The 13,818-nt window shown below is 36.8% G+C and overlaps 1 protein-coding gene across 2 annotated transcripts in view; it reads right to left on the bottom strand.

Annotated features, from left to right (window-relative positions):
* The window catches only part of GLRB (glycine receptor, beta), a 48,023-nt gene that overhangs the window by 21,860 nt on the left and 12,345 nt on the right, over window positions 1-13,818 (bottom strand). For both annotated transcript variants that reach the window (XM_009578411.1, XM_009578412.1), the window contains exons 3-5: window positions 11,394-11,461; window positions 3,794-4,023; window positions 786-868 (exon numbers count right to left, since the gene is read on the bottom strand). In XM_009578411.1, the coding sequence (XP_009576706.1) occupies window positions 786-868; window positions 3,794-4,023; window positions 11,394-11,461 (381 nt within the window). The remainder of the gene's footprint in view (window positions 1-785; window positions 869-3,793; window positions 4,024-11,393; window positions 11,462-13,818) is intronic.

Below are 13,818 nucleotides of genomic sequence, written 5' to 3' on the forward strand. Positions count from 1 at the left end.
GCAAGCCACCTTCTTTTTCTCTGCCTAACATTTGTCCTTACTCAGCAAAACAGATTGCCACGAAAGTGAGATCACCAAGGGTTGGAGTATTGGAAAAAGGCTGTACTGGAGTAGACACCCTTGTACTTGGGCAGCAGGAAAGAAGATGGGTTTCAGAAACATTTTGGCTGCAACTTCCAGCATGGCATGAAGGCCTTCAGAGATGAGACCTGGCTGCCCCTTCATAAGATCAAATCACCTAGAGACCAGGGAAGGACTGGTAAAGGAGAAATGCCTGACTACATCCACAACACATCTTGAAACCACTTTCAAAAGGTTTCATACTAAATGCTTTCAATGTATTGGTGTCAAATACTTTTCCTTCGGTATCGTACCAAAAGAGATTCAAAAAATACCATGCATCATCAATGCAAGGAGATAAATTGGACCCCACCAACCTACAAAGCAGCAAAGGTTGTGGAATTTAAAACTACCTAGGGAAACCATGGATTCTTTTTTCCAAATTATATGTGTTTCCATTTTACTAAGTTTATTGTAAATGTTTTTATAAAATTCATCAGTTGTCATTATGTTTGACAGCAAAAGCTAAAAACAGAGTGCATGGTGCCATAACCGTAAGAAAATTTTTGATAGGAAAATGTATGATGGTAGGAACCACCAGTGAATATTAATTTCAAGATTCATTAAAAATGTTGACATGAACAATACAGAATTGATCATTTTTTGTTTGATTCTCAGGCATGCCTAGAAGGCAACTGTTTTTATGCACAGACTGATTTACATACAGCTTTCCAGTTGCATCTTGCAGCGCTGTGTATCCATAGGAAACAAGGTCAAGTCCAAAGGGCATGACAGAGTAATAGACAATCTGAAAATACAGAAATGGAATTTAAAAACAGTGTGAGCTGCCATGTAAGCAGTAGACTGCAATGAGAAAAAAAAATCACAGGTATTTGATTTTCAGCTTCTAAAACAGCAGAAAATTTAATTAAAGTTATAATAAGTAGCAGTCTGAAATTGAACTATCTCTAGCAGTCCAAGAATAAAATTTTGTAGAGAGTTTTAAACATATAGTAGTTCACAAATTAGAAACCTACTAATACGTGACAAAATACATATAGGTCATAAGAATAACCAAACCAAAGGTCCACACAGAACAGAGTCCTCCCTCCAGCAGTGGCCAATAGCAGACTCCTGAAGCAGAATATGAGACTACAGCAATCAGGAAATGGTATTTCAGCAGATATCCAGCAGCCTCCCAGAAGCTGCACGTCAAGGACTTTCCTAAACCAGAAGTGATGCTTCAATATTTAAGGGTCCTCGACAGATTTTTTCCCCTCAAAGAAGCTGCTTTGCTTCCAGTTGCTTTCTGGAATCCGTGTAAACTTTAAACATGCACAGCATCCTGCAGCAAGGAATGACATAGCTAAGCTGCACACATTCTAATCATCTCCTTTTATCTAGCTTGAGCCTACCCCACAGTTTTACTGGAAAAGAAGGTGAGAAATCAATGTCCATCCATTCTTCTGTGCCATTCATGATTTAGAGATCTCTATGCCACTACCTCAATTATCTTGTTTTTTCCAGTGTGAAAAGTTCTGCCTTGCTTAGCGGTTCTTTATAAAGGATGCTGTTCCATACCTTTGACCATCCTTGCCTCCCTTCTTGCAGTGGGAAGACCAGAACTGCACCTTGTATTCAAGATGCAAGGATAGCATGAATTTATACAGTGGCATGATGTTCTCTTTAATCCCTAATACTTCCTAGAATTCAATTCACTTTCTCAACCAGTACTGAGCCGTTAGCTGACATTTTCAGAGAACAATTATTACCTAAAGGTCGTTTTCCTAGCTGGTAATAACCACCTCAAAACCAATCAGTTTTTACGTAAAATTAAAATAATTTTTTCCCACGTGCATAATTTTCAGTTATTTACATTGAATTTCATCTCATACTTTCCTGCCTAGTCATTAGATTAATTTGTAATTCTCACTGTTGTCTCTTATCTTTACTATCCTGAATATTTTGGCATCATCAAAAGTGCCTGCCAATTCAGTTTTCCAGATGATTTATGTTGAACGGCACAAGACCCAGAAGAGATTTTTCAGTGGGACTCTACTGCTTACTTCCCCTCGTGTGAGCACTAGCTGTTTATTCCTACATTCAATTTCCTAATTCTTAACTATTTATGCAGGCAAGAGCTTTTTCTCACATGCATTTTGTCATTCATGTATTTTGACAACTGGAGATTCTTTCATTAATACATAATAATATCTCTGTAAACTAAAAATACAAGGCATAGCAATTATATATTTAAAAAAATTAAAATCTTAGTAGCATGTCACCAAACCACAGTGCCTCAAAAAATTAATCTTACCTGCATATATATCATTTATGAACACACTGTATTATTAAAATCAACAGAATATTTTTAGAGGATGAGATTAATTTCAAACTTTATGGGATTTGATTTGTTATTTGGAAGCTTTCAGAGAAGAATTTTTCCATCAGAAACACTTCTATTAGTATTCACTCAACCTAAACTATTGACTGAAATAAGGTCATTTATGAATAGCTGCAACCTGGACAAATATTTGAAAAACGTTTCAATGTTTCATTTAACATTTGCTTTTCAAATGGGAAGTTTCTTTTATAGCTGAAAGTGATTTTCTATTTTGAAATATTATTTTCTACAGACTTCAAAATCTGCTACATAAACAACTGAAATCAGAACCAGGACCTTTAGAGTGAGCCAAATGAAACGCTTTGATTGCCCAATATATTTTCTTTTCTGATCACTGTTGGCAAAAATCTTGAGATTGAGTTTTCTCATCCTGATTTGGAATGGGCAAAAAAGAACCCAAGACTCTCCCATCTTCTTTCTTTTTTCTAGCCAATTACACTCCAGGAAGAAATAGCTTATGTCATAATTTCAGAAGTGGTCCCCTCTTAACGGTAAAGTTGCAGTATATTCGAGTAATCATTTTTCCTCTATCAGGGCAATATGTTCCAGTTCACACCAGAAGAAAATTCACTCACTGTTAGGAAATCGAGCCTAATCTCTACAAATCATTGTGTCTATAAACTCTCCAGATCTTAATTCACTATGAGATCCTTTTTAATCAACCAATTTGTTATTTTCAGTGGATGATTATTTTTATGCCATGGTGTATACCTTTGATAAACCAAGTCAAACCACAAAAAAGTGTGCCTTAATTGCAAGGAATGAAATTAAACGCTATTTTTGGGTCTTCTGAAAAAATCTATATCCAGTAAGGCATAGAACTTAATCAGGATTATGTCCCAGTACTTTTACAAAACATTTATATTCACAAATTTTGTAATTTCTGCCTTTCCCTATATCATTAGTAAGTAATCATAATTTTCTTTAGTTGATGTAGAAATTCACGTGGTGTGCAAATTATACTGTTTTGCTGAAGGCTTTACTTCAGATATCTTATCCATTTCGTTATGCTTCCAGGAATCCAAGCAATTATCAAAAGGGTTCAAATTTTGTTTCCAATAATGCTAGTTTACTTAATGTGTTAGCTTAACATGACATACAAACGTACATACACTTCAAATTTCTAGTACTTGTTGTGCTACCAACTGACATGCTTTAAAACATCTTCATGATTTCTTTACACACATTTAATTTATTGTAGTGTTGTTTACAAACTGTCATATAAATTTAAATTAGTCATAAACTGTATTATGTTACTAAGTCTAACACAGCATATATATCTCATATCAAGTAATTTTAAAAAAGAGTAGAAATATATCAGTAAAATACCTCATGCTGACTAGGACATCTCCATCCCGAAATATAAAAAGAAGGATATTTTCTTGTGTGACATCATGGAAGTTAGCATTTTTTTCATTTGCAAAGAATAAGTCTGGCTTCCAAAGACATTTAAACATTGTTGGGTCCACTGTCAGCGTATCTGAACCTCTCCAGTCATTGGGCAGTTTGAGTCTGGGGTCATTCCACTTCTGTCTTAGAAAGATGTTGACTCTATAATCCTGATGGGAAGAATACATAAATATTAGATGAGGCAAAAGTCTAGCCAAAAACCCACAGAGAAAGAAAACCATTCTATCAGACTGAAGAGAAAAGCAATTTATGCCCTGATTTTTCTAGCACAAAGATAATAATCACTATTCAAATGACATTGATAAGTGTTAAGTTTACTACAAATTGGCAGATGATGTCTCATTCATGTTTTGAATATGGTAACATTTTTTTAAAAAGGGCCAAATTCTCCCCCCAGGATCATTTTTCTGTCTCTTTGATATTAGTCCTCTGTTACCTAGGCATAGAGAAAAGCATGCAGCAGGACAGAGGGAGGCCATAGCTTGACTACACTAAATTGCTGCAGGCAGCAGGCATGATATCACTTCTATCAGGATATCCTGTGAGTGTAAATTCCAGCTTACTCTCCATTTGGTCAAGTGGCACACTGATGGCAAAATACCACACTATAAAAGCAGAAAACAGAACAGGTAGATAATAGATTTTACACTACACACCCAGAATAGAGCCTCAGACCTTGTAACAGTGATTTGGGACTATTTTTGTAACTGAGGAAAACTGATGCCAGCTTGCAACACAAGTACTGAGATAGCATGTACGAAAGCAGAAACAGAGTAGGTCTCAAAGAGACAAAATCAAGACTTTACACAGAGGAAACTTCCCTCTGAATTCAAAAAAAAAAGTAGAGCCATGCTCAATGAGAACCTAATATTGCCTTCGGGAATTGGAGTAGCACGTGTCTCAGGGCAAAAGGATACCCGCACGCATTCTGTCCTTAGTGAAAGCTGTGCGCATCCAAAGGAAAAATCTGACCCAGTATGTCAGTTATGATTTTTGAGTCTTACCTCTAAGTCTTTTTGCTTTTTACAATCACATTTAAGCCAGTGCCTTTTTTTTATGTGTATGTAAACTAGGCAGATCACATACAGAAACAGAATAAAGGTATTGTTGAAATAAAGTAAAAAAAACCCCAAAATATACCAAAATTTTATACGTAAGATAACTTCTATCTCCAGTCTTCCTAGTTGTCTTCTATGGTGGGTTTTGTTTTTTCATAATTATCTATTAGGTACAAAGCATCCTGAGATAAGGGCCATGTCTTTTAGCCAAGTGCATGGAAACACTGCTACTGCTTTACAATTATAGCAAAATGCTAGAAATCTGTGAATGAAGGCTCTCAACATATTTTTGGTTTGTCAATGTATTCTGCATAACAAACTAATTCTATAAAGTTGTTTATTTTACATTTTCCTGTTGATACAATGTGAGTTCTCTTCTGTTGTACTTACTGCAATGTATACATTTACAGTCCAAAGCAAATGCCATGTTGAGACAGTCATGCTAACTCCAACAGGAAGGAGTTCACTTGGCTAAGACCTCATGCAGAACAGTCTACCCTGTTGATTTACCCTGTTAATTAGAATACAGTGCTCAATTTCCCATGTCCAGTCCACCAGTTAGATCAGCCCAGGTATTTCTTTATTACACCATACGTGTAATATTTTTCCTTACTGCATTGTAAGGAAAAGCAAAGCATCAAAACTAAATAGAAAGAATTGAGGCGGTATTTATTAATATGCATAGTTCTGAGAGATATGTTACTTGTTGGCAGTCCATTTTTGAAAAAATATATGTAGTCTGACTCTTATTTATACAAAGACCTATATTGTCAAAGTAAAAAAGTAGAAAATAAGAGTTGATATGAAGTGACTTTGTACTGGAAGGGTCTCACAGAGAAGCTTCAGAACAGGAGGGAATTCAGGTCATTATCTCAGAAAGCATCTTTCAATTATGTATGTATATAATTGAAAATTTACTTTACTTGCTTCTGACTTCCCATTCCATATGCACTTCTTGTCTCAGTGAAAACAATTACTTTAAACCATATGAGATAAATATTGCATACCATTCATGCTCATGAGCATTACACTATTCATTACACCAAAATTAATTTCCCCATAAACAAGTGCATTACCCTAATTTTAACAAAATAAAATACCTTCTCAAAGCCATAGGCAAATGATAAGCAGTGTCCAACACTTGCCTTCAGCTTACCCATTCAGAAGAAGGAGATGTTTGCATCACTGAAAAGCAGAATGCACTGGCAAAATAAGAATTGGAAGTAAGATCAGGTGGATGCTATTTTATTTCCTTCCTTGCTCTATTACAAATGAACTTAAATATACCAAACAATGGGATGTTATGACATTTTAAGAACTTGATTCTGTTCCCATTTAAGACAATGGAAGAAAAATCCCATTAACCTAAAATAGGTAGGTTCAGACCTACCTAAATTACTAGGAACTTGTGACAGGGTGTACTTGGAGAGGAAGGCCACCAACATACTTGAGACAATATCAAAAATGTAGAAGGAAGCAAAGAGATGACCAACAGGTCGAGGGAGGTTATTCTTCCCCTCTACTCAGCTCTCTTGAAACCCCACCTGGAGTACTGCGTTCAGCTCTGGGGCCCCCGACATGAGAAGGACATGGACCCGTTGGAGTGAGTCCAAAGGAGGGCCACAAAGATGATCAGAGGGCTGGAGAACCTCTCCTATGAAGACAGGATGAGAGAGTTGGGGTTGTTCAGCCTGGAGAAGAGAAGGCTCGGGGGAGACCTTATGGCAGCCTGCCAGTACCTGAAGGAGGCCTACAAGAAAGCTGGAGAAGGACTTTTTACAAGGGCATGTAGTGATAGGACAAGGAGTAACGGCTTTAAACTGAAAGAGGGTAGATTTAGATTAGATATAAGGAAAAAATTCTTCACTATGAGGGTGGTGAGGCACTGGAACAGTTTGCCCAGAGAAGCTGTGGATGCCCCATCCCTGGAAGTGTTCAAGGCCAGGTTGGATGGGGCTTTGAGCAACCTGGAAGGTGTCCCTGCCCATGGCAGGGGGGGTGCAACTAGATGATCTTTAAGGTCCCCTTCAACCCCAACCATTCTATGATTCTATGATTCTATGATTCTATGATAAAACTGTGGCTAGCCAGACAATGATGTGCAGAAAGGCTTCTTTTTAGAACAATATGAATTACTACAGCATCTGGCAGCAGTATACGCTATGATCTGGTATAAATCTATTTTGAAAGATGTCTGCAACCAGTCCTCTCAAATTTGGGCAATGAATTTTAAGACTCACGTGCACTGCAATCAGGTTCAACAGGGGCTGAATAAGTGGTCTGCATGAAGCACATGGATTTCCTCTGATATATTTTACAAACATTCTTTGAATATTGCAGAATGATTGGCATTTTATAAAAAAGGAGAGTCAAATAGCAATTAAAAAGCCTGAAACTGGAGAAGGGTGGATGAGATATTCATCAGCATTACAGCTAGGAGGACCTGGTAGGTAAAAAGAATCACGGAAATATTCTACAGGGCTTTGTTTTCCCATAAATCTCCAACAGAAGGCAAGCTGTTTTCAGGGAGGTTGAAAGGGGAAGCATTCTAGGAAATATTTCAAATGCAACCTACTAAACAGTGGGCATGTGGCCAGAAAAACTCCTCAGGCCAGAAACCAGGCATAGCCAATACATCTCTTTCTGCAAACTGGAGCACACAGAAGATCATGAAAGGCTTTTTCTACATGAACTGCACTCATACAAAGAAAGGAAGCATAATAGCACTGTCTGTTAATAAAGTAGAAAATGACATTTTTAAGATTAAAATAAGGAAACTGAATTGTTCTTTATATACATAAACATTAAAAAGACCTTCTGCAAGGTTTTAAAGTAAAGTAGAAAGAGAAAGTGGTGTTTTGCCATTTGAGTCAGTGAAGAAAGGTTACACTGCAAGTGCAAACCTTGAATATAGATTCTGCAGACAGAGGGTCAGACCATCAGCACAGCTGAAATATTATAGCCCTATAGGTATTTATACCAGAAAGGATCTATTCCTAGGAATCCTTGACTGGTCATCCAGTCTATAACAGTTTCTAAATGTGACATAACCACCATATTATCCCACAAATCTGCAGTCTAAAAAAACATCTGCAAAATCAGAAGCAGAGTTACCATGGGGATCCTAGACAAGCAGTCTAATGAGCTAGAAGGAAACAAGTTACAGGATTCAACATAAAGGGAGCTTACTGGAAGGTAGCAGCTCTGGTGTAAGGTCTTCTCCATTTTAGCTGTGTAGTTAGCTCCTTATTAACTGTGTAGTTAACTAATTTTTAGTTTAGTTTTTCCAGGTAACTTGTTTGATAGGTGTGTGAAAACATTACAATTCTCTCGAGTATTCAACACAATATGAACACTACCCTTTCTAGACACAGAGCAAACATTTGCCCTTCAGTTTCTTCACAAGGGCTTGATTAAAGCAATACAGGCTTCTGGGCATAGAATCCACGCTATGGGTCCTATCGTGCTTCAAACCAATATTACTTCAAACCTGTCAATGCTTTTCTATAAAGATTTTTCTATAAAATCTTTTCTATTTCTTTATAGTAGGTAGACTCTAGCTCAGTGGCAGGTAATCTCTACTCTTTTGTTGAGAATAAGCCAACTGCATAGCTAAGAATGCAATCGTCATGGGACCAGAGGACAGCAAGCAAAACATAACTGAAAATAATTTTGTGGGATTCCTGAAATATGTGAGGAACCATCAGAACCAGCCACCATGATGTCAAGGTGAGGGACACTGTGGGAGCCTGTTGACTAGTTATAAGTTCCAGACATTAAGCCCAGAGTTAGCTATTTCAGAGAGGGGTCCAGGAGTGGGGTACAGGACATCTTGTTGAAGATATTTCCTTCTGTATCTCTTTTAACATCCTTCTGAATGAAAAGGAGATCAGCATAGCGAATCGCCTTTTCTCACTGTCACTCTACACATTTGTTTGTTGAGCCTTCTACCACACCTCACTTCCAATCTCCTGGCACCCATGGTTATTTTTCCCTACCCTTCCATCACCCAAAAGAAGGAATCGTCCCTTTAGCATGGCTAAAACAGGATGCTTTACCCCCACATAGGTTTGTGAAAACCTATGAATTCAGCTATTACAGCCAGAAGCGGCTACAGAGCCAAGAATCATCACAATACTTCATCGACTGAAATACTTAGAAATGTATTTTTTCACAGATTTTGGTATCAGTAATGCTATCACTCCGACCAGTTTAGCAGCTTCTGGTAACTTTAGAGACAGTCAAGAAATCAATACTCCTTGCGATTCACACCAACACCTGAGACAGTAGAGATGCAGACAGCCACTTTCTTCTCCAACACTGAGGAACCTTTTTCAGCAGTTGTGTTACTGCCTGCGAATGTCTCTCCTTTCTGAATGCAAGGGGCCCCTCTGGTCCTTCACAGGTTGGTGCCTCAGCTCCAGGAAACACTTTTCCTGTAATTCTGGAGGTACAAGTTTTTTCCTAGTCTAAGGGACTTGCTTCTACTGTCTGGTGCATTTCCCAAACCATCTGAAGACAAGTACCAGGCTATCCCCAAGAGAGCAGTGGTTCCTGAATGTCCACAGAACCCAATGCCCACTGCAGCAGGACGATATATGGAAGGACAGATTGACCATTTATTTTGTCAGTGCCTCCTGTGATACATTAAGGCAACTAAGAAGTAATCCAAACTTCACATAAACATGCTATCATGGTGATCGGCTGGACATAGCAATCTAAATAAAAGCATAAATTAAAGTAAGGATGGTGTCTGAAGTTCTGAAATATGGAGGAGAGTATGACTTATCTTACAGAACATCCTAGTAAATTTGTGAGTGACCATATCAGGAATTCACAGACAGGCATACATGCATTGCTGTAGAGAACACACTTAATTTTGGGGGGGGGGAGCACACCCCTTACATTCATGTTTTGTTACTATTTGGATCTGGGTGAATTGTAAAAAAGCCTCTGTAAAAGTCACTTTTTAAAGCATGCGATAAATTTCAGAAACTTGAAAGGGCCATCTGGCCTAATATACCTGCCATCTTAGACACTTATCTCACTCCTACTTTCCTGCTCTTCCTTCCTGCCCCTCTTTAAACTTCAGTCCCCTTTTTGTTTTCAGGTATCTTCGGCATACTTACTTTCTTTGTTTTAATATCATTTCCCATTAATGCTATTAGTTGACTTACTATCATTTGCAATCAAATCTAAATCTTTATTCACTCCCAGTTAAAGAAACAGAAATTTCTGGCCAAGCTGTTCAAAAGCTGTTTCAGCCATCACATATGTTTAACTTTGAGTGGCTCTGCAGTCCTACTGAAATGTCATTAGGGTATCGTGTAAGCTGGTTCTGAATTTTAAGTGGGTACTTACTTCCACCGACAACAAAAGGTGTATTATTATTTATTAGCTGTATTATGTTTTATTGCTTCTGTGCCATTATGAGTAGGAACGCTGCCCTAGTCCCAGCATTAAAAAGAGCAGCCTGGTTTTAGGAACTGCCTCAACGCTTTGGATGCAGCAGATCACCAAAGTTATTTCTAAATGGGATGCCCAGGGAGCGCCTCAGAACTCCCATGCTGAGTGCATGCCCTGGCTGTGGCTTCCCATGGCAAGACATGATGTGCTCCCCTCTTTTTTACATAAAAGAAACCCCCAATCAGGTCAGAACATCTTCAACTATTAAATGTCTTTTTTTGCAATATTTTTGACAGTATTTATTGGAAATACCATTGCAAAAAAGATCTTCAAGTCCCAAAATATTTGGAATGGCTTTGCTAAAATGACTTTGTATTTTGAAATTGATATTATTTCCTATAGAAACAAAACAGTCAAAATTGTAATGAGGATTATTTGGTGCTGTTATTGACTTGTTGAAATTTTCTGACTGAACTGGAAACACATTTTTAGAAACTTCACTCCTCAGTTTATCTTTCTCACACAGTACATAAACAGGATTAAGAGTATGGTCATTGATGATCTACTCCTTTACTCCTTTTTCTTCTATTCCTCCACAATTTACTCCTGTCCTCAGAACTACACAAAACAGAGAACCAGTATGCTTCAGCTTTAAGCATGTATGTTCTTTTTCTCTCACACACAGTCTTAGTATTTTCTTTAGTAATATACCAACCAACTTATATATTAACTCTCAGGAAGATTACTTAATTCCCCTGAACTTAATAACTTAGGGAAATAAGTGTATATTTCTTGCATCTTGGAAACCATGGATTTCTTTTCATGTACATCAGATTCTAAAAGCTATGACAATGTGTGGACAAACATAGAGTGAAACAGAATAATAGGTTTATGACATAAAGCATAGTCAGTCTATCATTAACCCCATTAACTCAGTTCTCAGTGTCTACAATCACAACAATTATTTCTACTTTACAGTTCATAATCCTCAGCCTGAAATTTAATTTAATAAGAAAATCTCCATGTGTGCTATATTAATTTAATTTCAGTCTTACCATAGTTGTCTCTTGAATTGACCCAAAGCTGTTAATGAAGATGTTGACTGCAACATCGACTGGAATTCCTTTAAAAAAAAAAAAAAAGATTTCTAGTGAACTGCACAATCCAGTAAAGGTACATTATTCTTCATTTAAAGTTCCTTTATACTGGTATTACAATGCGAAATATTTTTTATAGGGTCATACAATTTTATCTTTTCAAGTTAGTATGCACACAGTTTTCAAAAGCTGCGGTTTAATCTATTTCCATTGAAAGCCAATAGAAATCCCAAAAGCTCTTTTTAACCTAGTGATAAGAAAACAGAAAAAAAAAATCCTTAGTCCAGAGTGCTAAGCTTAAAGCATTTCACAGATCATAAATTTGAATAATTTTCAATTCCACGATTTTCTGTTATCACAGAATGCACAATCCAGTATTACTTTTGCACGCAGTATAATGGATAGAGGCAATTCACATTTCTAGCGGCGGACACTTTTAACTGTCAAGGTCGTAATGATGATCTACCATCCCAAATTACCTGTGTATGATTTATGATGACACATTTACTTATATTGTAAGAGGATACTTCTTTGTGCAAGTCAAGTACATAACTGTAAAGTATGAACACAGGCAGATAAAAATTGTTGCCTGCAGCTTTCACAGCTACCTAGCTTTGGTGCAAGAGAAAGCTGCTCCATTTTACAATGGTTACCAATTCGCCAAGAAAAATTTCTAGACGCCAACAGCTGTGAAGATATTAAAATGCGCTGGATTTTTTCCTCTTTTCCACAGCCAGGATTCCTGTAGTTGAAGAGGGATGGTGTGACAGCTGCTACATCTGCCCTCTGTCACACTGCGGGAACTGATTGGCAGTCATTTAATCTGGTGTTAACAGAGAGTTACACGAAGCAGGAAGAAGTGGCCTGATGGTTGTGAGAACTAATTATGGTCCACTGGTTTTATTTAGCACCTATATGTTGAGAGTGTCAGTATGTACACTAGATGCACGTATCTGATCTCCTTTACACTGTTACAAGTACTTAATTCAGTGGAATTCTTCCTATTTTCAGCAATAAGAAATATAACAATATACAAAGACTATTTTGACAAAGTAAGCAAATACAAAGTAATACATGCTTCATCTAATAGTTTGCTTGTCTGGATACAATATTTCAGTGTACATTTAATACATAAATTCAAACTCATTCTCTCGGTTCACCAGAAAATCACTAAGTTAAAATTTCACTTTTTTCTGTTAAACCAGTTTGTTGTTGGTTTTTTTTTTTTAAATCAGACCAGTTCAACGTGGTGCTTTTGGTTATGAAATAAGCATAATATTTTGTTTAGTGCCTGACACACGTGACAGAGCACCCACCACACCACTAGTAGCCAAGAGTGTATTATCTCTTCCAGATTTGAATGGGAAGTGCCATCCAAGAAAATCACTCATGTGTGAGAAACGTTTTAACATGGGCAAACCACTTGTCAGAAAATGTTCTTTTTCTTCCACCTCCCTGTGAGTTAACGTTACCTGTCCTCCCTTTTCCTTCCATCTTGATTCTTACCGGACTGCCAGCAGGGTTATCAAAAATATAAAGAAATCTGCAATATTCTTTGTGATTTATCATCCTGAAGAACAGGTAGAACAGAGGCTGGACATTTATTCTTTGTGACAAGGCTCAGTGCTAAAAACATATAAATAAGATTCTACAGAGAATAAGAAAAAAGCAGGTCACTTGCTAAGAACCGAGTTTAATACATTTATAAAACTTAGTTAAACAAAACACCTGAAAATGGACTCTTCAAAAGCACAATAAAGATTATAGTCTTCCAAATTTATCATACTGTTGATATGCATGTTAAATATTTTAACATATATTAATGTACATGTATATGTACATCTTAATGTACATATAATTAAATTTAAGTTTTAAAAAGAAGAACTGACTTATGTAAACTGCAGTGTCTGTAATGTAATAAAATTGTCTATGTCTTTTTCCAGCAGGGAAATAATCTAATTCCTAGAAAGCTGTATGAGCTATTAGAGGTTTTGCAGAGAATATGTATTCCAACCTTTTCTGCATAAGTAAGGAAATCACATTTGCCTACATGGAAAATCCCTACAACACTTGACTACCAGGGAGATGTTTTAAAGTCAGAGAATGTGTTGAAATTAATTACCTATTTGAAATCCCAAAGTGTGTAAGCTGTATTACTAACATATCTTTAAAGGGTTTAATAACTGTATGGTTTCCAAATAGTGATACTGCTGATCCCAAGTTTTATAAAGTCATCTTAAGGGATCTCTACAGAGAATTTCAGTGTTTTAAAATACTGTAAAGCAGAGATACTACTGAAGTCTAACTAAAATGTAGGGATAAAAAGACATTTTTAAAAATTATTTTATAAAATCTAATTCTACTTAAAAAATATTTTCAATAA

The sequence above is a fragment of the Fulmarus glacialis genome, unplaced genomic scaffold (assembly GCF_000690835.1).
Source record: "Fulmarus glacialis isolate BGI_N327 unplaced genomic scaffold, ASM69083v1 scaffold25885, whole genome shotgun sequence".
Classification (NCBI taxonomy): Eukaryota; Metazoa; Chordata; class Aves; order Procellariiformes; family Procellariidae; genus Fulmarus; species Fulmarus glacialis.